This window comes from Salvelinus alpinus, chromosome 12 (assembly GCF_045679555.1).
Source record: "Salvelinus alpinus chromosome 12, SLU_Salpinus.1, whole genome shotgun sequence".
Classification (NCBI taxonomy): domain Eukaryota; kingdom Metazoa; phylum Chordata; class Actinopteri; order Salmoniformes; family Salmonidae; genus Salvelinus; species Salvelinus alpinus.
In genome coordinates this window covers 6,187,450-6,213,747 of record NC_092097.1, presented here as the reverse complement: position 1 = coordinate 6,213,747, position 26,298 = coordinate 6,187,450, and the positions used below count along the sequence as shown (strand labels likewise).

Genomic DNA, 26,298 nt, shown 5'->3' with positions numbered 1-26,298 from the left:
CTGGACTTCCTGACGGGCCCACCCCCAGGTGGTAAGGGTAGGTAACAACACATCCAACACGGGGGCCCCTCAGGGGTGCGTGCTCAGTCCCCTCCTGTACTCCCTGTTCAGTCATGACTGCACGGCCAGGCACGACTCCAACAACATTAAGTATGCCGATGACTCAACAGTGATAGGCCTGGTCACCGACAACGATGAGACGGCCTATAGGGAGGAGGTCAGAGACCTGACCGTGTGGTGCCAGGACAACAACCTCTCCCTCAACGTGATCAAGACAAAGGAGATGATTGTGGACTACAGGAAATGCATGACCGAGTACTCCCCTGTTCTCATCGACGGGGCTGTGGTGGAGCAGGTTGAGAGCTTCAAGTTCTTTGGTATCCACATCACTAAAAAACTAACATGGTCCAAGCACACCAAGACATTTGTGAAGAGGGCACGACAAAACCTATTTCCCCTCAGGAGGCTGAAAAGGGTCCTCAGATCCTCAAAAATTTCTACAGCTGCACCATCGAGAGCATCCTGACTGGTTGCATCACTGCTTGGTATGGCAACTGCTTGGCCTCCGACCGCAAGGCACTACAGAGGGTTGTGTGTACGGCCCAGTACGTCACTGGGGCCAAGCTTCCTGTCATCCAGGACCTCTATACGCAGGCAGTGTCAGAGGAAGGCCCTAAAAATTGTCAAGGACTCCAGCCACCCTAGTCATAGACTGTTCTCTCTGCTACCGCACGGCAAGCAGTACCGGAGCGCCACGTCTAGGTCCAAGAGGTTTCTAAACAGCTTCTACCCCCAAGCCATAAGATTCCTGAACCTCTAATCAAATGGCTACCCAGTCTATTTGTATTTCCCCCCCCTCTTTTATGCTCCTGCTGCTCTGTTATCTATGTATAGTCACCTTAATAATTCTACCTACATGTACATTTTACCTCGACTAACCGGTGCCCCCCCCCCCCCCGCACATTGACTCTGTACCGGTACCCCCTGTATATAGCCTCGCAATTGTTATTTTACTGCTGCTCTTTAATTATTTGTTACTTCTATTTCGGTAGATTAGATTTTTTTAACTGCACTGTTGGTAAAGGGCTTGTAAGTAAGCATTAATACCTGTTGTATTCTCCCTGCATGTGACAAATAAAATTTGATTTGATTTGTGCCAGACTACACTCAATTGTAGGACCTACTGAAGAGATGAGTCTTCAGTAAAGACTTAAAGGTTGAGCCAGAGTCTGCGTCTCTCACATGGATACAATGGTCTGCCGACCATTCCATAAAAATGTGGATCTATAGGAGAAAGCCCTGCCTCCAGCTGTTTTGCTTAGAAATTCTAGGGACAATACAATATAGACAGACACCGTGCTACTGGTACTGTATGCTAATTACTGAGGCAGATTTGACATAATCCTATGCTGGTTTAGTCATTATCTAGCTGAGGATATGACAGTCGAATGTTCTCTTTCTCTTCTTTCTGCCTAGTGAGCACAGCCCCTGCGCCCAAACCAGTAAGTCTCTGTTTTTCTGCGTTATTTATAAAAGCATGATGTTTTTATTGTGTGGTTGCTGCTACCAGGTAATGCATGGGAGTGGGTGGCGCTCTGTTCACACTTATCAATGGAAAAGCAGTTTTACAAATTGTATAGAAGTCTAAGCCTTGAACTCTCTTCCCTTCTTCACTCCTCTCTTCATCCCCCTCTCCTTACCCCTCCCCTCAGACGGCGAAGATGTCAAAGAACAAGAAGAAGAAGATGAAGAAGAAACAGCGGAAGCAGGCGGAGATGTTAGAGAAGAGGATTCAGGAGATGGAGGGAGCGCCGGAGGGAGGAGAGGAGGAGGGGGAAGAGGAGACTGAAGGGACCACCACAGACTCCCCCCCGCCCACCGACACGCTACAGGACATCGCTAATGGTGTCACAGCAGGTAAACAAACACCATGGTTTTAGAGAACACAACCAGTGTGGGGAGATCAATTGGAGGCACAGAATTGCTAATCTTCATTACATAATGAGTAGTCTTATGGCATGCAAGGGGATTTGTAGATCAATAATTCTGGCAGCCCGGCTGCCATGTAGTGGATTTCAAACAATATTTGGACCAAATGTCATGGGACCAGGGTTGCTGATCAGTAGTGTGTTGACCTAGGGTTATGTGACTGACTGTCCTATCACTTACCCTCTGTCCCCTAGACCCAGCTCCAGATAAAATGGAGGAGGAGAGCAGGATGGAGGTAAACTGCAATGGCCATGCCCTCTCGGAGAGCCATGTGGTACAGAGGACCAACGAAGAAGAAGAGGACCAACAGAACGCCAACAAACTTGACGCCGTAGCCCCCGACAATGTCAGTACCCAGGGACGGGACTCGCCAGCCAACGCAGTTTACCCAGAATGCAATGGCAGAGGGCCCGGTGACCCTGGAACACACGATAAAGAAGGAAGAGGGAGAGGAAAGGAGGGCGAGACAGAGGAGTGCAAACGACCAGAGAAGGATGACGAGGAGAGAAAAGACGAGGAGATGGAGACGGATGAGGTGCCTGGAAGAGAGGATGAAGAGGAGGGCGAGAGGAATGGTTAGTGGAGGGGCTGCGCACTTCATCAGGAGGGGAAACATTATAGAATATTTGGATAGAATAAAGATCACGGAGTTCAGACATGTCTCTTTGAAATGTAGATTCAAGTATCATTTCGGCTCTATTCCTCATTTCTAGTCGCAATGTTCTGAACGGTTCACCTCACTGAAGACACTCGCGTTGCTTTCTCTACTCCTTCTGTCATCTTTCTGGGGGCTCCTTATAATATCACCACCTCAGTACTTCTCTTTCGGTCTTTTCCGTCGTCTTTCTCTTCCAGTTGACTCGGCAGAACTGACTTCAGCATCACACAACGCTCACATTATAGATAAATATTGTTTTGTTCCTCTCCTTTTTCTCCCTCCACTTTCCACCCTCTTCTCTCTCTTTAGATAAAGTAGCAGCAGGTAGTCTGTTGGTCAACCCTCTGGAACCTCTCAATGCAGACAAGATCCAGATCAAAATCGCTGACCTGGGGAACGCCTGCTGGGTGGTGAGTATAGTACAGCCATTTTCGAATTTTTGAAAATCTTATTTGGGCCCCAATCATCCTTCCTTGCTCGCTAGCTTGATCGTTAATCAGGACCGGATGCTGTGGAAGACCCACTTCTCATCCCGTGGACTCGAAATGACCAGATTATTAAATACATATGACCAGATATGCGACAGACGGCAAAGGGTTTTTACTACAGTCTATGTTAGATACTGCTGCACTGTCGGAACTAGAAGCACAATAATTTTGCTACACTCGGAATAACCTCTGCTAACCATGTGTATGTGACCAATAAAATGTGATTTGGTTTGACTTAAAGGCTCACACCAATACGAGTCATGTCAGATCAGTGATGCCTTCTCTTTCTCCCTCTCTATTTCTTTCTTTCTCTCTCTCTCTACCCCCCCCTCTATCCCTCTCTCTCCATCCCTCCTCCTGTCCTCCTCAGCACAAGCACTTTACAGATGACATCCAAACTCGTCAGTACCGTTCTCTGGAGGTGTTGATGGGAGCCGGCTACGGGACGCCTGCTGATATCTGGAGCACTGCCGCAATGGTGGGTAGAGATAGGATAGAGGACACACACACACAAACATACACCCCGACACACACTCCTCACGCTTGTCAGATCAACCCAAAACGTGGCCTCGCCTCCGTGTTCCTGTCAGTAGGGACACGCAAGGAACGTCTCCGCACTTACCAACTACCACAGGTCAGGTCTGGCTGTATGTTGACTTGGTCATGTAAAGACAAAAATGTGGGTTACAACTCACAAGTACAACCACGTTTAATAAATAGTTTAGTTTCCCAAGGAGGTCCCGCAAGAATGTGAAACAACTTAGTCAGTGTATAACTAGCCTCAGAAAATCTTGAGCTAACTAGCACAGCAGACAGTGATCTGATATGTATTTGTATTAAGCTGCGGGGCTTACTAGTCATCAGTCTGTCCCCCTGTCTGGTACAACTCTGCATTTGAGCCTTTTCACACGTACCAACAAACAGGTGTGCTCATTCTACAGTGGTCCCTGGAGCGTACGCTCAAACCGGTGGGATTAGAACGCTTATTTGGAACGTCCAGTTTCGATTGATGCAACAGTCAGCGTTTGAGCTGGCCACGCTGTCCTGTAAGGGACCACTGTAGAAAGAGCACACCCGTTTGTTGGTACGTGTGAAAAGGCTCAAAGGCGGAGTCCTTACTGTGTTCTGTGAAACCAAATTGAGATTGTTTGGGATGAGTTGGACCGCAGCGTGAAGGAAAGGCAGCCAACAAGTGCTCAGCATATGTGGGAACTCCTTCAAGACTGTTGGAAAATAAATCCAGGTGACTACCTCATGAAGCTGGTTGAGAGAATGCCAAGAGTGTGCAAAGCTGTCAAGGCAAAGGGTGGCTACATTCAAGAATCTCAAACATATTTTGATTTAACACTTTGTTTGGTTACTACATGATTCCATATGTGTTATTTCATAGTTTTGATGCCTTCACTATTATTCTACAATGTAGAAAAGAGTAAAAATAAAGAAAAACCATTGAATGAGTAGTTGTGTCCAAACGTTTATCTGGTACTGTATATGTTACTGTCCCTTCTAGGCTTTTGAGCTGGCTACAGGAGACTACCTGTTTGAGCCTCACTCTGGGGAAGACTACTCTAGAGATGAAGGTATGTTCCCCTCCCTGTAAAGGCACAAGATTGTGCCTTTTTATAGTATCTCAAATATTTTAGACCTCAAGACACACTCACTCACATCCTGTTGTGTAGATCCTGCTGCTGTGTCTGTGAGGATTCTGCAGACCTTCATCACAACTGAGATTGGCACCGTCTAATTTGTTTGTCCTCTTCCTCTCTTGTGTAGATCACATAGCGTTGATCATTGAGTTGTTGGGTAAAGTTCCTAAGAAGCTGATCCTGGCCGGAAAATACTCCAAGGAGTTCTTCACCAAGAAAGGTAAAGAAGCACCACGCTCGAGTGTTATACTACAAACCAGGATCAGTAAGTTAGCCAGCAACCTTTTGTTAGAAAGGTATGCTTGAAATGGGAATGGTCAAATTAACTCAACAAAGAAAAACCATATCGGAGTTTAGCTTTGTTAATGAATGACAAAATCAATAGTTATTTCTGGGTGTTTATCAAAGTTAGCTGGCTAACGCATTGATTCTGCCTCGTAGTTCATCCCTCTGCTGTGTGTGTGTTTTCATAGTTATCATAGTTTGTGTGCACGTTCGTGTGCGTGCCATAGCAGGTTTAACCTGTTCACGCGTACCAACAAACGGGTGTGATCCTTCGACAGTGGTCCCTGCAGCGTACGCTCAAACCCGGTGTGATTGGAAAGCTTATTTACATTTACATTTACAAAGTCATTTAGCAGACGCTCTTATCCAGAGCGACTCCAGTTGCTATTCAGTCAGCGTTTTAAGCTAGCCACACTCAAACATTTTCTCAAACATTTTGCACAAACAAAGTCCTTGCAAAATGATGTCCTGAATGTGAAGTTTTATTTTTGGATGCAATGTTCAGACATTCACAGAAGTAGAGACCTCATACACAGTCATCCAAATCGGAAAATGTCGGCTACATTAGTCCTAGCGCTAACTGACGTAATCCAAGCGGTCATATTTAGATAACTCTCGGCTGTCAGAAAACACTATGAATTAGCTAATAGCAATTACTATTTATATTTCATCACGGGTGAGCTGATCATTGATCTAAATATTTGAGTAAAACACTTTCTAGAAATCGAATGTAATCCGAAGATGGGTAGTTTGTGCGCACCGCCATGTTTTTTTTTCTTTTTCGCGTCAACCAAAGAGGAGACAAGATTAGTTTGGTCCGTTTGCAGTAGGCATGTTGAAGGGGGTGTGTTGTCAACGATCAATCACTTCCGGAATTTTACCTTTTCACCTCATTATAACATCTTTGGTATGACAGACGTTAACGTGACACCCAGAATGCATTGTATAATGTCAACAAACATGGCGCCACACATAGCTGGCAAATAGTTTAGCATTAGGTCATTAAAATCAGTACAACCTTCCAAAAAGTATTTTACACGCATCATCCATTACAATATATGCAATAATCGGAATGCATTATTTTTCACCAGTACTTGAAAACGCAAGTAAAACTGTGAATACATTGTTTCATACATACATGCTACACTAGAAACGCCAACACGATATACAGAAAAAAAGGCAATTACTTTGTTAGGAACGCACACATATCCAAAGTCTGAATGTGCCAGTTCGTGCAAGACTGCGCAAATGTCTGCATACTGATCTGCGGAAACATTGGTGAAGTGCTTGGGCTCTCCTCGAGGAGAGAAGTTTGTCCGGCTCAGTAAAGCCTCAAACATAAATTGTCCGCAATGCTGAAATGGGCTATGTGAATTAATGAGGAGGCGGAACACACCTAAATTCGGACTGTTAGAAAATCCAACTTGTTAGAAAATAATTTGAAATTGACAAGTTGAAACATAGCCTATAGGTAATTAGCAGGCAGCACGCGTTAACTGTCTTGTTGCGTAACAATCACATTTTGGAATAGTGAGTGCATTCTGACATTACGTGCATAAAACACGCGTGGGGGGCGACCGTTGGAGATATTTGTTACTTACGTGTGAAAAGGTCAAAGTTGAGCCTTGTCTAAAAGTGTGGGTGTTTTTTTTCTTTCTCACATGTAAACTAAACTGTCTTGGGAATGTGTGTGTGTAGTTAACTTTCTCCCTCCCCTCCCTCCCTAGGTGACCTGAGGCACATTACCAAGCTGAAGCCGTGGGGTCTGTTGGAGGTGCTGGTGGAGAAGTATGAGTGGTCTAAAGAGGAGGCAGCTACCTTTGCTAGCTTCCTTTTCCCAATGTTGGACCTGGTACCAGAGAAGAGAGCTACGGCTGCAGAGTGCCTCCGACACGCATGGATCGCCCCCTAGAGGAGCCACAGCGCTACCACAGCCAACAAGCAGCTCATACAGTATACATACATACATACATACATACATACATACATACATACATACATACATACATACATACATACATACATACATACATACATGAACATATGTACATATACACACACACAAACATACATACATACTCACGTACTCACAAGCATTCACACACACACATATAAATACACACTAAGAGGAAGCCGTTGCCAGCACCATGCCTGCATTGCCTCCCTAGTGGCTCAACACACGCACAAACCACACTAGACTGGCTACTGAAGCCCTACTGGTGGCCTTCATAGAAAACACTGGTTCCAGATAAATAAACACAAGGACGCCCGATCCAGCAGCACTATATCTATTTATGTCTCTCTCTTTTACTTTGTTTCTTTTTGGTACTGACTGGATAGGACTTGAGTATCTGATCACTTTTTCTTTATTTACTCGTGTTTTTCTCTGTGCCAATGATGACCTCTCACAAGTTTCATTCGGAGTTTCTCTTTTTTGTTTTTGTTTCTATGTTTGACAGACGTGCATGTTCAGAGTTAAGATCAGACCTCCAGTGGACAACTTCAAGACCAATCCAATCATATCTACAAAACACCCACTGTACCATTATACTAGCACATCCAAATGGTTGTTATTTTATATACAGTATTGATAGTTAGTTTGAGTCTTTTCCTTCAATAACAAAGCATATTTACAATGTGTGTAGGATTGTGGGGAAGAGTAGCTACCTAGAAAGTAATGAAAAGATTCTAAGGATTCTCCATGAAGTATTCTGGAACTGACTGAATGCAATGGAACTTGTTCTGTCTCTCTTCTATGACATCATCCCTGTCCTATCCCTCCTTGTCTCATTCCAAGCAGCCGTTTTGGAATGGCACTTACCACAGTGTGGAGATAGTACCATCGTACTCTGTCCCGCGTTTCATTTACTACCTTCTGTCACCCGCATTGATCCACAGACCATGACTAGACCTATGCTACTGAATAACCATGTTTCAAATTAGCCAGCAGATTCCGACCTTACCGTTACGCTTGTTTACACTAAGCTGCACTGGGGTCGGAATGCAATCATGGTTAGATTTAGACAGTGCGGAGCCGGCGCGGTGTCTAAAACGTTCCTCAATGCAGCGATGGGATGTGCCACTGTGCCCCAAATTGTACTTCAATTCAAACTGCCCTTTTTCCTCCTCATCCGAGCTAGCAGTAGACACAGCAGCCATTATGGAATGGCACGTCGCGTTGAACAACAAAGACGCTGATTGGCTGACACTGCCATTCCAAAATGGTGGCGGTGGCTACTGCTCCCTAGTATGAGGATGAAAGGGCATTTTTCGCGCCCAGGCTCTGTCGCAGCCGGCCGCGACCGGGAGGTCCGTGGGGCGACGCACAATTGGCTTAGCGTCGTCCGGGTTAGGGAGGGTTTGGCCGGTAGGGATATCCTTGTCTCATCGCGCTCCAGCGACTCCTGTGGCGGGCCGGGCGCAGTGCGCGCTAACCGAGGGGGCGGGTGCACGGTGTTTCCTCCGACACATTGGTGCGGCTGGCTTCCGGGTTGGAGGCGCGCTGTGTTAAGAAGCAGTGCGGCTAGGTTGGGTTGTGCTTCGGAGGACGCATGACTTTCGACCTTCGTCTCTCCCGAGCCCGTACGGGAGTTGTAGCGATGAGACAAGATAGTAATTACTAGCGATTGGATACCACGAAAAATTGGGGAGAAAAGGGGAGAAAAATTTAAAAAAAAAAAAAAAAAAGAAAGGGCATTTTTCTAGTAGAACTAGCAGTATTTCAATCTTGATGTATCAGTTTGGATATAGGTACACTTTTCAGTACCGCGTTACATCCAAGGATGTATATAAAACCTGGATTGCTGATGCTATGTATTGGCCAATGGGTGGCTTTGAAGCAACCGGTCGACCATATTGGCACTCCCTAGAAGAGGCAGTCCTTCATAGGAATGAATGGAATTCCAATTAAATTAAAGGACAAAATGACCTGTATTTAAATATTTTTGTAGTGGGGACAGTATGCATTAAGGTGTCTAACAGAGTAAACTTGGTAAAAAGTAGACATTAATAAATGCATTTTTATAGCTTCCAAAATATTTTTTACAGTGGTGAAGGAGTGCCAAGATGACGGTGCGGTGGCTTCAAAACAGTGGCCCCTATAAGTCATCTAGTGTGTGTGTGTGTGTGTGTATATATATCATTGGGCACATCCCATCCCTGCATTGAGAAGTTTTCCAGCCCATATCTCGCTGTGGCTCTGTGGTGTCTTAATCTAACCATGATTGTGTTCTGACCCCAGTGCAGCTCAGTGTAAACAAGCGTAACATAGGGTCCGAATCTGCGGGCTAGTTTCATACCTCTCCTGTGGTGTTTAAGGTTTGCCTCTGAGAAAATAATGCTTATTTTTATGCTAGTTGATGTGATACAAGATCGTGAGAATTTTCCCGTTTCAGAAAAATTATCAGAATCAGAATAATTCTGTATTCGATTCCAGAACAGATTTAGAAAAAAACTACGCCTTATTCTTTATATAGTTGGAAGAGGGTGCCATTTTAGGCGCACACCATATCTGAACCCCTATCTTGTACATATCTGTACCAAAGAGTTGGCCTTGTCTCTCTGAACTTCTGTTTGGAGCTTCTGTTTGAACTGTGTATATTATGAAGGAGAGGAAGCTCTGGCTGTGTCCCAAATGGCACCCTATTACGTATTTAGTGCCCTATTTATGACTAGAGCCCATTTAGGTTCTGGTCAAAAGTAATGCACTATTTAGGGAATAGGGTGCCTTTTGGGACACACACACTGCTAAGGTGCAAATGTTTGAATGAGTTGTTATGAGGTTGATTGATGCCTTGAGACGCATTTGCTAGTTTTTTTTGCTGCATTTTTAAAGCTTATTTTCATACTGACGTTGCCCCCCTTGCAGTGTAGGACTGTTTTAAATGCATCAAAGAGAGAAATGTATAACCGCGGATTGTAATAAAGAATGATGACGCTATTATAATGCTTTGAAGGGTGACCCCCCCCCCCCCCCCCGATCCCATTGGTTGCTTTTTTTCTACAAGCCCCTCCCCTCCCTCGTTCTCAATGCGCTCTTTCCCTGACCTCTCCTTGCCCTTCTTCCTCCTCCCACTCTCCTGACCTCCCTCTCTGCATTTGATTGTTCACTGCTAAACTAAGCATTTTCTGTAGTTGAATAAACATTTAGATTTTGAAAATGGCTGACTTGTACTTGTTAGGAGGCTGTGCAGTATATTCTATATTCCAGTAAAGCAAGGTCGGTATATTAATATGGAACATTTATTATCACTTATCAGTGTTCTACCAGGTGCATGTATTATTGTAAAGTGATGCACTAAAGTGGAGTTGATATTGCCTTTTAACTAGCTGGGCTTTTTTCCCACAACACCACCACCTCACAGGTCCTTCAGTCATGTTGTATGTAGTACGTCTGTCTTCTGTGGTTGATAATGAGCTCAGGCTTCCTCTGAAACAGAGAGAGAAAGAGGTAAGACTCTTGTTTGTACTATGGGAGCATTATTTTCCGACAGATGGCGTCACTCCTACTTATCCAAACTAAATGCATGCTCTTCAACCGGTCGCTGCCCGCAACCGCCCGCCCGTCTAGCATCACTACTCTGGACGACGGTTCTGACTTAGAATATGTGGACAACTACAAATACCTAGGTGTCTGGTCCGACTAAACTCTCCTTCCAGACGCACATTAAGCATCTCCAATCCTAAATGAAATCTAGAATCGGCTTCCTGTTTCGCAACAAAGCCTCATTCACTCATGCTGCCAAACACCCTCGTAAAACTGACTATCCTACCGATCCTTGACTTCGGCAATGTCATTTACAAGATAGCCTCCAACATTCTACTCAGCAAATTGGAGATAGTCTATCACAGTGCCATCCGTTTTGTCACCAACGCCCCATATACTACCCACCACTGCAACCTGTATGCTCTCATTGGCTGGCCCTCGCTTCATTTGTTGTCAAACCCACTGGCTCCAGGTCATTTATAAGTCTTTGCTAGGTAAAGCCCCTCCTTATCACAGTTCACCATAGCAACACGTAGCACGTGCTCCAGCAGGTATATTTCACTGGTCATCCCCAAAGCCAACACCTCTTTGGCCGCCTTTCCTTCCTGTTCTCTGAGTTTGATGACTGGAACGAATTGCAAAAATCACTGATGTCTTATCTCCCTCACTAACTTTAAGCATCAGCTGTCAGAGCAGCTTACCGATCATTGCACCTGTACACAGCCCATCTGTAAATAGCCCACCCAACAACCTCATCCCCATATTGTTATTTTTTGCTCCTTTGCACCGCAGTATCTCTACTTGCACATTCATCTTCTACACATCACTCCAGTGTTTAATTGCTAAATTGTAATTATTTCGCCACTATGGCCTATTTATTGCCTTACCTCCCTAATCTTACTACATTTGCACACACTGTACATACATTTTTCTATTGTGTTATTGACTGTATGTTTGTTTGTCGCACTGCTTTGCTTTTTCTTGGCCAGGTCGCAGTTGTATATGAGAACTTGTTCTCAACTGGCCTACCTGGTTAAATAAAGGTGAAATTAAAAAAATTAAAAAATCCCTCAACTGACAGACGGTGCAGGCGGAATCTTCACACTATCTAATGTAAGACAATGGTCTTTTCTCATTTGGGCAAAAGTCTGTCCTCCGCCCTCTCCTCCATGACCCGGAAACCGATAAGTGGTCGAGGAGTGTGTTGAGTCGTTAGTAGGCAAATGGAAGATGGTCCTACCCTCTAGTCTCCTTTTGGCAAGGAAGCACTAGTGATTCCTATCTGTGTCCTTCGTGGAAGCGTTTTGAAATCTGCCGTACCCCCATTGAATCAGCTATTGTTTTCTTGAAGGAGAAAAGCATGCAAACATTTAAATGATATGCTACTTATCCTTATCTATAAAATGTAGTGCTGAGCGATTAACCAACGTTAGGTTTTTAAATGGCTAATTGAGGACTTTGGATTATTCATTTCATCTGGGTTTATCCTGGGAGCACATTGCAGTTTTTACACCTGTTAAATTAGCTTACTATGGGGCAGACATGGAGAGGGAGAGAAGAGACTGAAGAATGCAGGATCGAGAGGTATAGAGGGCAGTTGCTTCGCAAGGTAATGTACACTATACAGTGCATTCGGAAAGTATTCAGACAGCTTGACTTTTTCCACATTTAGTTTTACATTACAGCCTTTTTCAACAATGGATTAAGTATTTTTTTTCTCCCCTCAATCTACACACAATACCCTATAATGATCTTGGGAGAAGGGCCATGTTCAGGAAGGTGACCAAGAACCCAATGGTCACTGACCGCTCCAGAGTAACTATCTGAAAATGGGAGAACCTTCCAGAAGAACAACCATCTCTGCAGCACTCCACAAATAAGGCCTTATAATAATAATAATAGAGTTGCCAGACGGAAGCCACTCCTCAGTAAAAGGCACATGACAGCCCGCTTGGAGTTTGCCAAATGGCACCTACATGACTGTCCATGATGAAACGAAGATTGAACTCTTTGGCCTGAATGCCAAGCGTCACATCTGGAGGAAACCTGGCACCATCCCTACGGTGAAGCATGGTGGCAGCATCATGGTGTGGGGATTTTTTTCAGCGGCAGGGACTGGGAGACTAGTCTAGATCAAGGGAAAGATGAACTGAGCAAAGTACAGAGAGATCGTTGATGAAAACCTTCTCCTGAGCGCTCAAGACTGGGGCGGAGGTTCACCATCCAACAGGACAACGACCCGACGCACACAGCCAAGACGACGCAGGATTTTTTTTAACCTTTAACTAGGCAAGGCAGTTTAGAACATTCTTATTTTACAATGACGGCCTACCGTGGCCAAACCCTCCCCTAACCCGGACGACGCTGGGCCAATTGTGCGCCGCCGTATGGGACTCCCGATCACGGCCGGGTTGTTATACAGCCCGGGATCGAACCATGGTCTCTAGTGAGGTCTTTAGCACTGAGATGCAGTGCCTTAGACCGCTGTGCCACTCAGGAGTTACAAGTCTCTGAATGTCCTTGAGTGGCCCAGCCAGAGCCCGGACTTGAACCCAATCAAACAGCTCTGGAGAGACCTGAAAATAGCTGTGCAGAGACGCTCCCCATCCAACCTGACAGCACTTGAGAGGATCTGCAGAGAAGAATGGGAGAAACTCCCCAAATACAGGTGTGCCAAGCTTGTAGCGTCATACCCAAGAAGATTCGAGGCTGTAATCGCTGCCAAAGGTGCTTCAACAGTGTACTGAGTAAAGGGTCTGAATACTTATGTGATATTTCATAATGTTTTTTATTTTTGTATACATTTGCAAACATTTCTTATAAACCTGTTTTTGCTCTGTCATTATGGGGTACCATGTGTAGATTGAGGGGGGAAAACTATAATCAATTTTAGAATAAGGCTGTAATGTGTGTAATATGTGGAAAAAGTCAAGGGTCTGAATACTTTCCCGAATGCACTGTATATACAAAAGTATGTGGACACCCTTTCAAATTAGTGGATTTGGCCATTTCAGCCACACCCATTGCTGACATGCGTATACAGCCATGCAATCTCCAGAGACAAACATTGGCAGTAGAATGGCCTTACTGAAGAGCTCAGTGACTTTCATTTTTTTTATTTTTATTTTTTTATTTTTTTAAATTTTATCCCCTTTTCTCCCCAATTTTCGTGGTATCCAATCGCTAGTAATTACTATCTTGTCTCATCGCTACAACTCCCGTACGGGCTCGGGAGAGACGAAGGTCGAAAGTCATGCGTCCTCCGAAGCACAACCCAACCTAGCCGCACTGCTTCTTAACACAGCGCGCCTCCAACCCGGAAGCCAGCCGCACCAATGTGTCGGAGGAAACACCGTGCACCCGCCCCCTCGGTTAGCGCGCACTGCGCCCGGCCCGCCACAGGAGTCGCTGGAGCGCGATGAGACAAGGATATCCCTACCGGCCAAACCCTCCCTAACCCGGACGACGCTAAGCCAATTGTGCGTCGCCCCACGGACCTCCCGGTCGCGGCCGGCTGCGACAGAGCCTGGGCGCGAACCCAGACTCTGGTGGCGCAGCATAGCACTGCGATGCAGTGCTCTAGACCACTGCGCCACCCGGGAGGCCCAGCTCAGTGACTTTCAACGTGGCACCGTCCTAGGATGCCACCTTTCCAACAAGTCAGTTTGTAAAATGTCTGCCCTGCTAGAGCTGCCCCGGTCAACTGTAAGTGCTGTTATTGTGAAGTAGAAACGTCTAGGAGCAACAACGGCTCAGCCGTAAAGTGGTAGGCCACACAAGCTCACAAAACTGCCTCTGGAAGCAACTGTCAGCAGAACTGTTCGTCGGGAGCGTCATGAAATGGGATTCTGTGCTTCCAACTTTGTGGCAAAAGTTTGGGGAAGGCCCTTTCCTTTTTCAGCATGACAATGCCCCGTGCACAAAGCGAGGTCCATACAGAAATGGTTTGTCGAGATCGGTGTGGAAGAACTTGACTGGCCTGCACAGAGCCCTGACCTCAACCCCATCAAACACCTTTGGGATGATTTGGAACGCTGACTGCGAGCCAGGCCTAATCGCCCAACATCAGTGCCCGACCTCACTAATGCTCGAGGCTGAATAGAAGCAAGTCCCCACAGCAATGTTCCAACATCTAGTGGGAAGCCTTTACAGAAGAGAAGACGCTGTTATAGTAGCAAAGGGGGTACCAACTACATATTAATGCCCATGATTTTGGAATGATGTGTTTGACGAGCAGGTGTCCACATACTTTTGGTCATGTAGTGTAACATGACCAGTAAGCCTTATTTACTTTGAAGAACTACTAAAATAGTGATTTAAGCAGAAGCTCTAGAGATTAAATGATGACATGGAATTAAATAATAGTAATCAAACAAAATATAATATGCACAACTGAAATATTTGACTGAATTTAAGTAATGTGAATAAATTATTGTTAATAAGTAATAAGTAGTAATGGGCAGGTACTACCATCATGGGACTTGTATTAATTGTTGTATTCTGTGTTACAGCATTCAACCCATATAATGCATAGTGCATTTAAAGATGCCGAAATCGCTCTGCCATTTCCTGGTTGCTAAAATTCTAATATTTCTGTTTGCTACAAAACCAGGAAGTATAGTGTAGAGAATCATTGTACTATCTAAACTGCTGTGAAATATATTGTCCGTAACCAAAAATATTGTATTTTCAGCTGTTTGAAGTTGGTGTACAAAACCGAAAGTAAAATATGCAAAAATGGAACTTAAGAACGGGAATTCTAGAAATGGTGCACGTAGAACAGATCTACCGCTTCTTAGACTTGCATTCAATGAGATTAACAAATCTATACCTCATGTTTCTTTGTGAATTTGGTCAGTTAGCCCAAAAAGTTACATACTGCAGGTTTAATGTTTAAGAAAATAACCGAAATCGAAAACCGTGGTGATAATTTTTTTAAATAATCGAACCACAATAACCTCAAAAAACACATTGCTCAGTACCAGGCACATGCACAGAGAGGGCTCCACCTGTGGAGAGCAAATGCCCCTTTACCCTTCCAATCTCCTTTTCGGTGGTGGTATAATTTCCCCCCTAAAAATATATTTTTTATAAATGTTTTGTAGTTCTGAACCCACTGCCCTGCAAGTCATTAAATTTCCCTCTGCTTCAGAACCATAAAGTTGCACATCTTGATTGTTAATCAATGACCAGTCATTGGTGTGCAAAGGCGGCCACAATAACCTCAATAACCTCCACAAAAGTGCTTTCCTCTCCATCTTAAATAAGCATGCCCCATTCCAAAAATGTTGAACTAAGAACAGATATAGCCCTTGGTTCACCCCAGACTTGACTGCCCTTGACCAGCACAAAAACATCCTGTGGCGTTCTGCATTAGCATTGAATAGCCCCCGCGACTCAGTCAGTTTGAAAAAGCGGGCCTTAGCTTTCCTAACAGAAATTTGCTTCCGGTAGCACTAATTCCAAAACGTTTTGGGACACTGTAAAGTCCATGGAGAATAAGAGCACCTCCTCCCAGCTGAGGATAGGAAACGCCGTCACCACAGATAAATATATGATAATCGATCATTTCAATAAGCATTTTTCCACAGCTGGCCATGCTTTCCACCTGGCTACCCGTACCCCGGCCAACATCTCAGCACCCTCTCTAGCAACTTGCTGTTAGCTTGTACGATTCTCTCCAATCTCATTCGTCCTCTCCCATCAACGAGCTGTTTTCACCCACAGGACTGCTGCCGACTGGGTGTTTTTTTGTTTGTCGCACCAAGACACCGTCTTGCGTGAAAATCTGGGAGGGCGGCCATTTCTGAGATACTGGATCCGGCACACCTGGCACCAACAATGATACAATGCTAAAAGTCACTTAGGTCACTCATTTTGCCCATTCTAACATTCAATCGAACAGTAATTGGATGCCCGTTTGCCTGCTTTATATAGCAATTCACGGCTACGTGACTCACTGGCTGTAGGAGCAATCCATTTTCGTGAACTAGGTGGTGTACCTAATAAACTGGCCGGTGAGTGTATATCCCTAGTTATATTATTATATTATATAGTTATATCCCTAGTGTATATCCATGAATGACTTTCAACTCCAAATGCAGGTGTAAAACAGTTTATTTCTGTAACTGATCTTGCGCTTTGAAAATGCGTCGCCGTTCATCAGGGTTGGGTAGGTTACTTTCTAAATATCAGTAGTTAGTTACTGTGCAAAATGTGTAGACTTCCCAAATCAAATTTTATTGGCCACATACACGTGTTCAGCAGATATTGCAGGTGTAGCAAAATACTTGTGTTTCTATCTCCGACAGTGCAGTAATATCTAATAATTTCACAACATGTTCCCAATACACACATCTAAGTAAAGAATATATAAATATATGGACGAGCAATGTCACAGCAGCATAGACTAAGATACAATAGAATATAATACAGTATATACATATGAGATGAGTAATGCAAAATATTTAAACATTATTAAAGTGACTAGTGTGCCATTTATTAAAGTGGCCAGTGATTTGAAGTCTATGTATGTAGGCAGCAGTCTCTCTGTGCTAGTGTTGGCTGTTTAGCAGTCTGATGGCCTTGAGATAGAAGCTGTTTTTCAATCTCTCTGTCCCAGCTTTGATGCACCTGTACTGACCTCGCCTTCTGGATGGTAGTGGGATGAACAGGCAGTGGCTTGGGTGGTTGTTGTCCTTGATGATATTTTTGGCCTTCGGGTGACATCGGGTGCTGTCGGTGTCCTGGAGGGTAGGTAGTTTGCCCCCGGTGATGCATTGTGCAGACCGCACCACCCTCTGGAGAGCCCTGCGGTGGTGGGGGGTGCACTTGCCGTACCAGGTGGTGATACAGCCCAACAGGAAGCTCTCAATCTGTAAAAGTTTGTGAGGGTTTTAGGTGTCAAGCCAAATTTCTTCAGCCTCCTGAGGTTGAAGAGGTGCTGTTGCGCTTTCATCACCACAGTGTCTGTGTGGGTAGACCATTTCAGTTTGTCAGTGATGTGTACATCGAGGAACTTAAAGCTTTCCACCTTCTCCACTGCGGTCCCGTGGAGTGGGGGTGCTCCCTCTGCTGTTTCCTGAAGTCCACGATCCTCTGTTTTGTTGACGTTGAGTGAGAGGTTATTTTCCTGGCACCACACTCCCAGTGCTACGGGGCAATAGTAATTTTGTTCATTTACCTTTGCTTTCTTGGGTACAGGAACAATGGTGGCCATCTTGAAGCATGTGGGGACAGCTGACTGGGATAGGGAGATATTGAATATGCCAGCTGGTCTGCGCATGTTCTGAGGACGCGACGTGGCTGGTTTTCCTTTTGTAGTCTGGTCACACACATTTCCTAGGTGGCACACTGAATTGTGGGAATTTACCTGTAAACAACGGTTGTGAACAGTTTGAAGTTGCATGCGTTGCGACCTTTTGCCACCTAGGAAATTTGTGTGACCGGTCCTTCTCAAATAGTACACCATCATTTACACACACACAGAGAAGTCAGCTCAGACAGATCCAGCTCAGAGCCATCAGCAGCATATTTGAATTTAGAATGGAAAATTAATGTTTATTCAGCTAATGTTTAGTGCATCGAATCGTAATCCAACCAAATCGTTTCCAAATTTTGAGAGGATTACTGCATCGCCAAAGAGGGAGGTAAAAATAAGCTCACTAAACTTCCAATCGGTCAAAACCATTTGATTTTGAGACGGGTGAAATCCATTGGCTATGTCATATCTCATTTGTAAATTATAAATATTCATACATTTCTAGCGCAAACAGTTAATCTGCAAAAAATGATAAATTAATTAGTGGGTGAGAACCAAAGTGTACGCTACCTCCAAAGCTACACTACCTCCCCCTTAATCTGATAGTGGGGTGGCAGATGCCTAGTCTCCCTTATGGCTCAGATCAGGTGCCTACATAGTAGACATACATCATTTGCACACACACACCTTAAAGTACATAATTTACGCACACCCACCACCCTACAGTACATCATTTACACACACACACCCTACAGTACATCATTTACACAAACACACCTTACAGTACATCATTTACACAAACACACCTTACAGTACATCATTTATACACACACACACACACACCTTACAGTACATAATTTATACACACACACACACACACACACCTACCTTACAGTACATCATTTATACACACACACACACACACACACACACCTACCTTACAGTACATCATTTATACACACACAAGTCAGCTCAGACAGATCCAGCTCATGATATCTATCAGCACCAGATTTTAATTTAGAATGTGTTTAAACAACAAATGTTAGTGCATCGCATTGAACCGAATCGCACCAACTCATTTCAAACTAAAACGTATCGCCCTGTATCGCATCGGAGCCCATGTATCTAGATACGTATCGAATCGTCTTGAAAGGCAAAATATGCACATCCCTAGGAGTGGTACGTGGTTGTTACAGTTGTTAATACATACTGGTATAAGGGGTTATTTAAGTCACACCGAGACCAATGTCTCTTTCACATATTAGCCCTGTATACACATCAACATTCACATCAATACACAAAAAAGAAAAACACAATCATAGAAAACAACACATTCTTCAGTCAAATGGTCCTCAAATCAGCCCTCTGCATTTCCCTAGAGGCACCAATTCATCCATTTTTAGACAGCTTTGGAGATCATTCCACAAGTAAGGTGCAAAAAAACCTAAAAGCAGATATACCTAACTCGGTAGAGATGGAAGGGATGTCCAGAGTTCGCCATCCCTTAGACCAGGTCTGTTATCTCGGAAGTCTAAGTTAACAACGAAGGAAGGTACGGCTGAAGTTTATGCAGGAGGGCTTTAAAAAGCAAGAAAAAGTGCAATGCATAAATCTACGAGCCTTCAAAGAGGGCCAGCCTACTTTCTGATACAGAATGCAGTGATGCGTACTGAACCTGTTGCCCATAATAAAGTGTAGTGCGCTGTGATTAACAGCGTCCAATGGCTTCAACACAGTGACCGCTTCACTCATATCGACAATATCGTTGTAGTCTTTAACTGGTATGGATGTCGACTGAATAATTTGTTTTTGGCTATTTAATGAAAGGTATTACCTATTCCTATAAAAGATACCCAGATATTTCGAAGTAAAGTATTACAAAATGGTGACATTTTTAATGTACTTATTTTATATTACGCTGAAGAAAGGACGTGACTAAGAGTTTCATAATATTCCTTAGAGAGGAAAGTTTCCTTAAAGAGGAAAGTTTCCTTAGAGAGGAAAGTTGTGGTTAAGTGGGTTGGGATGTTTGAAACTTCCTAATGAGATCTTAAAGGGCAGCGATGAACCATAACAGTAATTGCTGTATTACATCGTGGCTAAACACTGTGTTGGTTACACTAGATTTCCTCTGCGTTTCTAAACGGTACATGCAAGACCTGTAAAGTGGTGTCACAACACCACTTATTGAAGATCTACACAAGTTCTCTGCTCTCCCAATTAATTCCTCTCACTAACTGAAGAATAGTGTTTATATGTGTGTGTCTATTGTGTTTCGAGAGGTTGCTGTGCCTAAATGTATTTTTAATAATGGTGCGTTTTGAAATGGTCTCAGTTTCTCATTATGCCCTCTGTGATATGATATAAACTCTCTGGGTGACCTGATTCCAGCACTAAGGATTTGGATGAGGACAAGGACAACAGTCGGAGACTAATGTTTGAGGAACATTCTTTGGAGGAACGCCTTGTCTTGGAGGGAACAGTCTGCTCACACACATCAACACCAGTGCTAGAAATGATGTTATAGACTTCATCTTTTCTCTCTCTCTTTTTTGTCTCTCTCTCCACCACTGTTTTGATTTCCATTTTTTTTTAATAGGACGTCTGGAGATGGAAGAGTTGAGGTAACATTTTATAATTCCATAATTCAACTTTTCCATGTACCTCCATCCCACTCCCCTACCTCTCACCCCTTTCCTCTTCTCCCTCAATACCTTTGTCTTTTTCTTTCCCGTCCACCTGAAAGTTGTCAGGCAGTAGTTGGTCCTGTCTGTTTCCCAGGGAGAAAGCTAGGAAGGAGAGGATGAGGGAGTCCATGATGCTGATGATAGCCAGGATGTAGGCCCAGCGCACCGTGCAGTTACCCAAGGTGTACTTATCTGTTCTCTGTCCACACATCCTCTTCACCTCCTCACTGTCCCAGCCGTCAGGGTAGATCATACAGCCTATCACCATGCAAGTGGCTAGGAAGGGGGTGGGAAAGAGAGAAAGTGATGGACCAGTTAAAAAGCTAATTGTAGTACAGGTGACTCTGGAGGGAGTGGGAGCAAGACAGATGGACAGACCAACAATCAGTTAGGTAGATGAACAGAGAGACAGATGGACAAGACCAAGACCCACACAGCAATGAAAGTTACGGCAGTAGTTGCTTGGCAACTCCAGTCTTGAGTTAGATAAACTTCATCCATAATTCACCCCTAAGCTCAGTCATCTCATCTCACCTCGGCACACTAAGCTACATGTGATGGGATCACATTACCTGTCCTGAAACATTACACACTCACTTTCTAACCTGGCACATACAAACTCACTTTCTATTCTCTGAGCATATCCTCTCTCCCTTTTTAAATTCAGACTCAGCTTCCTGAGTTACATTTGGCAACAGTTTGCCTTGCTCTCTTAACTTGCTCATGGTCCTGGAGAGTTTATGGGTATGTTTTGTTCTGGCCCAGCATTAACTTATTTAATTAGTTGAATCAATGTGCCAGTGTTGGGCTAGAACAAAAGCCTGCACCACATAGCTATCCAGGACCAAAGTTGGTGACACTGGATTTCCTCTTCCCTCTAGGCAGCTGTCCTTGGTGCTGAACTACTCAGTTTAACTAATTTTGTTCATTTCCCGGGAGGTGTTCACTCAGTGATGTTGCAGCCTGCTTTTCAGAAGTAGATGAAAGACAGTTTTCACCACAAGCACAAATAGACTGACTGCGTTGCCATGGGGAAAAGCCTCAGTGTCGCATTACTCGCAGGTGTGGGATTGGTGGAGGAGGAAGAAGAAAAGGAAGAGAAGGACTACTACTGTAAGTGGAACAATACCACTAATCAGACTCTCAATACTTAGCCTACAAACAAGTAAACAGCACCGAACACACACTATTCTAATCATACACAGTAACAAATTGCTGGAAATGTACAGCAATTTTTAAAAATCTACTGTATTTCTATATTACAGTACTGTAAAGAGCAACACATTAAGGGGGATCAATAGCATTCTTCTACACTGCTGTAAAATTACAGCAATTGCAATTTACACCAATCCCATGTAATTACAGTAAAATATTACAATTACAGTAGCAAGAGCGTCTGCTAAATTACCAAAATGTAAAAATGCAAAGCACACTGCTGGGTATTATAATGATCTCCGCCCTCAAACGTCTTCAATTGTAGGCTAGTGAAAAACAGAACTGATATTGAAATACCTAGATCAAATACATGTAACAGACACTGCCCATCGTTGGCACTAGATGCCTGCACTGTAAATCAAACTGTTTATTAACCCCTGTGCTGCCAGTAATGCCCTATACATTCTAGAAATACCGCATGTTGCTATAGTCTGGTGTTCCAGTAATATGCTGTAAATTTGTGTTTCAGTAAAGGTCCTATAAATCTACAGTAATTTACTGGATTTTGTGCTGCCAGTCATTTATTGTAAATGTACAGTAACCTACTGACTACTGTGCTGCCAGTAATTTACTGTACAAATTAAAGGAAATGTTTTAGTGTATGGCGTCTTCTTCTACTCACAGGAGGCCAACTGCATCCATGCGCAGATCTTGTAAACGCTGCCGGCATTACAGAAGAAGAAGAGGCTGAAGCAAACAATGCTGCCCACCACCAGCAGCATGGAGATGCCAACGAAGAACATGGCTGTCTTGAAGGCCCCGGACGGGATGGAGCCGAAGTCCAGCGCGCTCCCTTTGCAGATGAGCTCGCCGGTGAGCGCGTTCCCGATACAGTAGTGGAACAGGCCAAAGTAGCCCGCCTGCGGGGTGTTGACGCTGTCACCGATCCAGTAGGGCTGGACAAGAGGGACATCAAGAACAAGAAATATGCACACAAGGGTTTTGGTTACTTACAGCATCATCGAGGGCTGTGTACAAAATCATTTTAAAAAGAAGAACACCAGAGGATGACACAGGGAAATGTTAAAAACACTTATGGTGGCCTCCCAAGTGGTGCAGCGGTCTAAGGCACTGCATCGCAGTGCTAGAGGCATCCCTACAGATCCGGGTTCGAGACCTGGCTGTGTCGCAGCCCGCCGTGACCGGGAGACCAATGAGGCGGCGCACAATTGGACCAGCGTCGTCCGGGTTAGGGGAGAGTTTGGCCTGGCCGGGATGTTCTTGTCCCATCGCGCTCTAGCGACTCCTGTGGCGGACCGGCCGCATGCACGCTGACAAGGTCGCCAGTTGAACGGTGTTTCCTCCGACACATTGGTGCTGCTGGCTTCTGGGTTAAGCAAGCAGTCTGTCAAGAAGCAGCGCGGCTTGTCAGGGTCGTGTTTCGGGAGGACGCATGGCTCACACCCGAATCCGTACGGGAGTTGCAGCGATGGGACAAGACTGTAACTACCAATTTGATATCACGACCTAACCTTAACCCTTATTCTAAACCTACCCCTAATCTTAGCAAGCAGTTGCTTAACAGATTTTGTTGATAGACACATACAGATGGTTATGCTATCCAAATAAAGTGTGACCACACTTCTTTCCAATGTGGTCCTCGGGATATAACACACACCAATGTTAATCTAGAAATAGTTAAAGAAATAACTGTCTACTGACCTGTATGAACACCACCATCACCAAGATGGCGAAGCAGATGGTAAAGATGGTCCACAGGACACCCACGGCGCGCGCGTTACGCACGTAGTTGGTGTGGTAGATCTTAGCCGCTTCCTGCGCGGGGAGCATGGCGACGGTTGGAGAAACTATTTCTAGATAACTTTTTTGATGGTTTCCAAGTCAAGAGAGGGAAAAAAAGGGGGGAAAAAGTTCTGTTCCTTCTTTCTACACTCACTCTGCCTCGTCTGTCCTGATGAACACTGCTGCTCGGAAATTCAAAACCATGGACAGCTCCCGGTGCTGAAGGCGTCACTTACTGACATACAGTATCTCTCTCACACACACACACACACACTGAATGTATCAACCAACACGGACCCCACACGGAACAGATTGATGAGGGGACAGTTGTGCTGGCCACCCAGTCAGAATACCACCTGTTGAAGTAGTTGGTTCATAAATGAGGCATGCAGGTAAGCCTATTGGGTGATTCCCCGTGTTTCTCAGGATTCCAATGAATGATTAATTGATGGTGGGAAACAGATCCTTTGGAAGAACGAGGAAAGTGCTAGACTATTTTAATTTATTGATGGACGGATAAACGGGCTCTTACGTGGATAGTGAGAGTAATTTGGTGAGGAAGAGACTGAGCCTTTTGTTGTCTACAGAGGAAAGGCAACGTAGGCTATAGGCTACGCAGCCCTACTCAGGCATCTGAAAACAGTGGTGTCGCAGCAGAGTTTTCAACACTTCGTCAGTGTGTTTTATAGCCTCTACGAAGGCCTGCCCACTGGGCACATAATGGTCAATGTATTGTGACGTGGAAAATACATTTGATTTTCAAAAATGTCAACCACAGGATTATGTCACCATGATAACCAAATTTCAACATAGACAAACCAAAATATGTTGAATTTTGAACATTTAAAACAAAGTCAGATCTTCAACGTTATATCCACTATCAACATTTGAAGGACAGATATCTTCTGCTTAGTTCCATCTGTGCCACTGACTTAGTCTGGCTTTAATTCCAGTTTGTCAATAAATTCATAATTTATACTATGCAAGCAGAAGATAAATCTCCTTCAAATGTTGATATTTGGTTGCGTTCAATATTACTTTTGCAATACAGTCAATAGCCTAAAGTTAAGTCTATTTTACAAGCGAATGTAGTCTAACAGGGTAATGTCTTTTCATGATAATGGCACCAGAGGAGATCCTAACCAATCTCCTAACCAATTGTGCTCTTCTGTGTTTTTTCTCGTCATTTGTAAATTACTTTGTACATCATGTTTCTGCCATCATCTGTCATGCCCGAAAAGAGCTTCTAGATATAAGCACGGCGATTTACTCACCTCGTACTGGACAAAGCTTTTTTCATGAACGAGTCGGACGTGAAGGATTTACACATTTAACATGGTTGCACATGTTAAATGTGCAAACTGAGGGAAAAACCTCTAGATCACCTTTACTCCACACACAGAGACGCGTACAAAGCTCTCCCCCGCCCTCCATTTGGCAAATCTGACCATAATTCTATCCTCCTGTTTCCTGCTTGCAAGCAAAAACTAAAGCAGGAAGCACCAGTGACTCGGTCAATAAAGAAGTGGTCAGATGACGCAGATGCTGAGCTACAGAACTGTTTTGCTAGCACAGACTGGAATATGTTCCGGTATTCTTCCGATGGCATTGAGGAGTACACCACATCAGTCACTGGCCTCATCAATAAGTGCATTGATGACGTCTTCCCACAGTTTGACTGTACGTACATACACCAACCAGAAGCCATGGATTACAGGCAACATTCGCACTGAGCTAAAGTGCAGAGCTGCCGCTTTCAAGGAGCGGGACTCTAACCCGGAAGCTTATAAGAAATCCCGCTATACCCTCAGACGAACCATCAAACATGCAAAGCATCAATACAGGACTAAGATTGAATTGTACTACACCGGCTCCGACGCTCGTTGGATGTGGCAGGGCTTGCAAACTATTAGACTACAAAGAGAAGCACAGCCGCGAGCTTCCCAGTGACACGAGCCGAACAGATAAGCTAAATTACTTCTATGCTTGCTTCGAGGCAAGCAACTTTGAAGCATGCATGAAAGCATCAGCTGTTCTGGACGACTGTGTGATCATGCTCTCCGTAGCAGATGTAAGACCTTTAAACAGGTCAATATTCATAAGGCCGCAGGGGCAGACGGATTACCAGGACGTGTACTCCGAGCATGCGCTGACCAACTGGCAACTGTCTTCACTGACATTTTCAACTTGTCCCTGACTGAGTCTGTAATACCAACATGTTTCAAGCAGACCATCATAGTCCCTGTGCCCAAGAACACTAAGGTAACCTGCCTGAATGACTACTGACCCGTAGTAGTCACGTCCATAGCCATGAAATGCTTTGCAAGGCTGGTCATGGCTCACATCAACACCAATCTCTATTGCACTCCACACTGCCCTTTCCCACCTGGACAAAAGGAACACCTATGTGAGAATGCTATTCATTGACTACAGCTCAGCGTTCAACACCATAGTGCCCTCAAAGCTCATCACTAAGCTAAGGACCCTGGTACTCAACACCTCCCTCGTCAACTGGATCCTGGACTTCCTGATGGGCCGCCCCCAGGTGGTAAGGGTAGGTAACAACCCATCTGCCACGCTGATCCTCAACACGTGGAACCCTCAGGGGTGTGTGCTTAGTCCCCTCCTGTACTCCCCTGCTCACTCATGACTGAATTGCCAGGCACGACTCCAACACAATCCTTAAGTTTGCAGACGACACAACAGTGGTAGGCCTGATCACCGACAACGATGAGACACCCTATAGGGTGAAGGTCAGAGACCTGGCCGTGTGGTGCCAGGATAACAACCTCTCCCTCAACATGAGCAAGACAAAGGAGATGATTTTGGACTACAGGAAAA

At 44.5% G+C, this 26,298-nt stretch overlaps 2 protein-coding genes across 4 annotated transcripts in view; one reads left to right on the top strand and one right to left on the bottom strand.

Moving 5' to 3' along the window:
* The window catches only part of LOC139536525 (SRSF protein kinase 1-like), a 52,663-nt gene extending 42,438 nt beyond the window's left edge, over nucleotides 1-10,225 (top strand). For all 3 annotated transcript variants that reach the window (XM_071337095.1, XM_071337094.1, XM_071337096.1), the window contains 8 exons: nucleotides 1,477-1,502; nucleotides 1,713-1,917; nucleotides 2,184-2,564; nucleotides 2,957-3,057; nucleotides 3,506-3,613; nucleotides 4,646-4,715; nucleotides 4,909-5,001; nucleotides 6,794-10,225. In XM_071337095.1, the coding sequence (XP_071193196.1) occupies nucleotides 1,477-1,502; nucleotides 1,713-1,917; nucleotides 2,184-2,564; nucleotides 2,957-3,057; nucleotides 3,506-3,613; nucleotides 4,646-4,715; nucleotides 4,909-5,001; nucleotides 6,794-6,978 (1,169 nt within the window). In that variant the 3' untranslated portion in view covers nucleotides 6,979-10,225. The remainder of the gene's footprint in view (nucleotides 1-1,476; nucleotides 1,503-1,712; nucleotides 1,918-2,183; nucleotides 2,565-2,956; nucleotides 3,058-3,505; nucleotides 3,614-4,645; nucleotides 4,716-4,908; nucleotides 5,002-6,793) is intronic.
* An 8,509-nt stretch (nucleotides 10,226-18,734) lies between these two features.
* Nucleotides 18,735-23,763, bottom strand: LOC139536527 (LHFPL tetraspan subfamily member 5 protein-like). Its single transcript, XM_071337097.1, has 3 exons — nucleotides 23,377-23,763; nucleotides 22,337-22,610; nucleotides 18,735-20,775 (listed from the first exon to the last, which is right to left on the bottom strand). The coding sequence occupies exons 1-3, from the start codon at nucleotides 23,503-23,505 to the stop codon at nucleotides 20,492-20,494; spliced, it is 687 nt and encodes a 228-aa protein (XP_071193198.1). The 5' UTR covers nucleotides 23,506-23,763; the 3' UTR covers nucleotides 18,735-20,491.
* Between the last annotated feature and the right edge of the window lie 2,535 nt (nucleotides 23,764-26,298).

What these genes read in the sequence shown, in the direction of transcription:
- LOC139536527 (XM_071337097.1), bottom strand. Translation starts at nt 23,505, where the DNA reads ATGCTCCCCGCGCAGGAAGCGGCTAAGATCTACCACACCAACTACGTG. An exon ending in TGATGGTGGTGTTCATACAG is followed by an intron (nt 22,611 to 23,376) that starts GTCAGTAGACAG and finishes CCTCTTGTCCAG; the next exon opens with CCCTACTGGATCGGTGACAG. An exon ending in ATGGATGCAGTTGGCCTCCT is followed by an intron (nt 20,776 to 22,336) that starts GTGAGTAGAAGA and finishes CCCCCTTCCTAG; the next exon opens with CCACTTGCATGGTGATAGGC.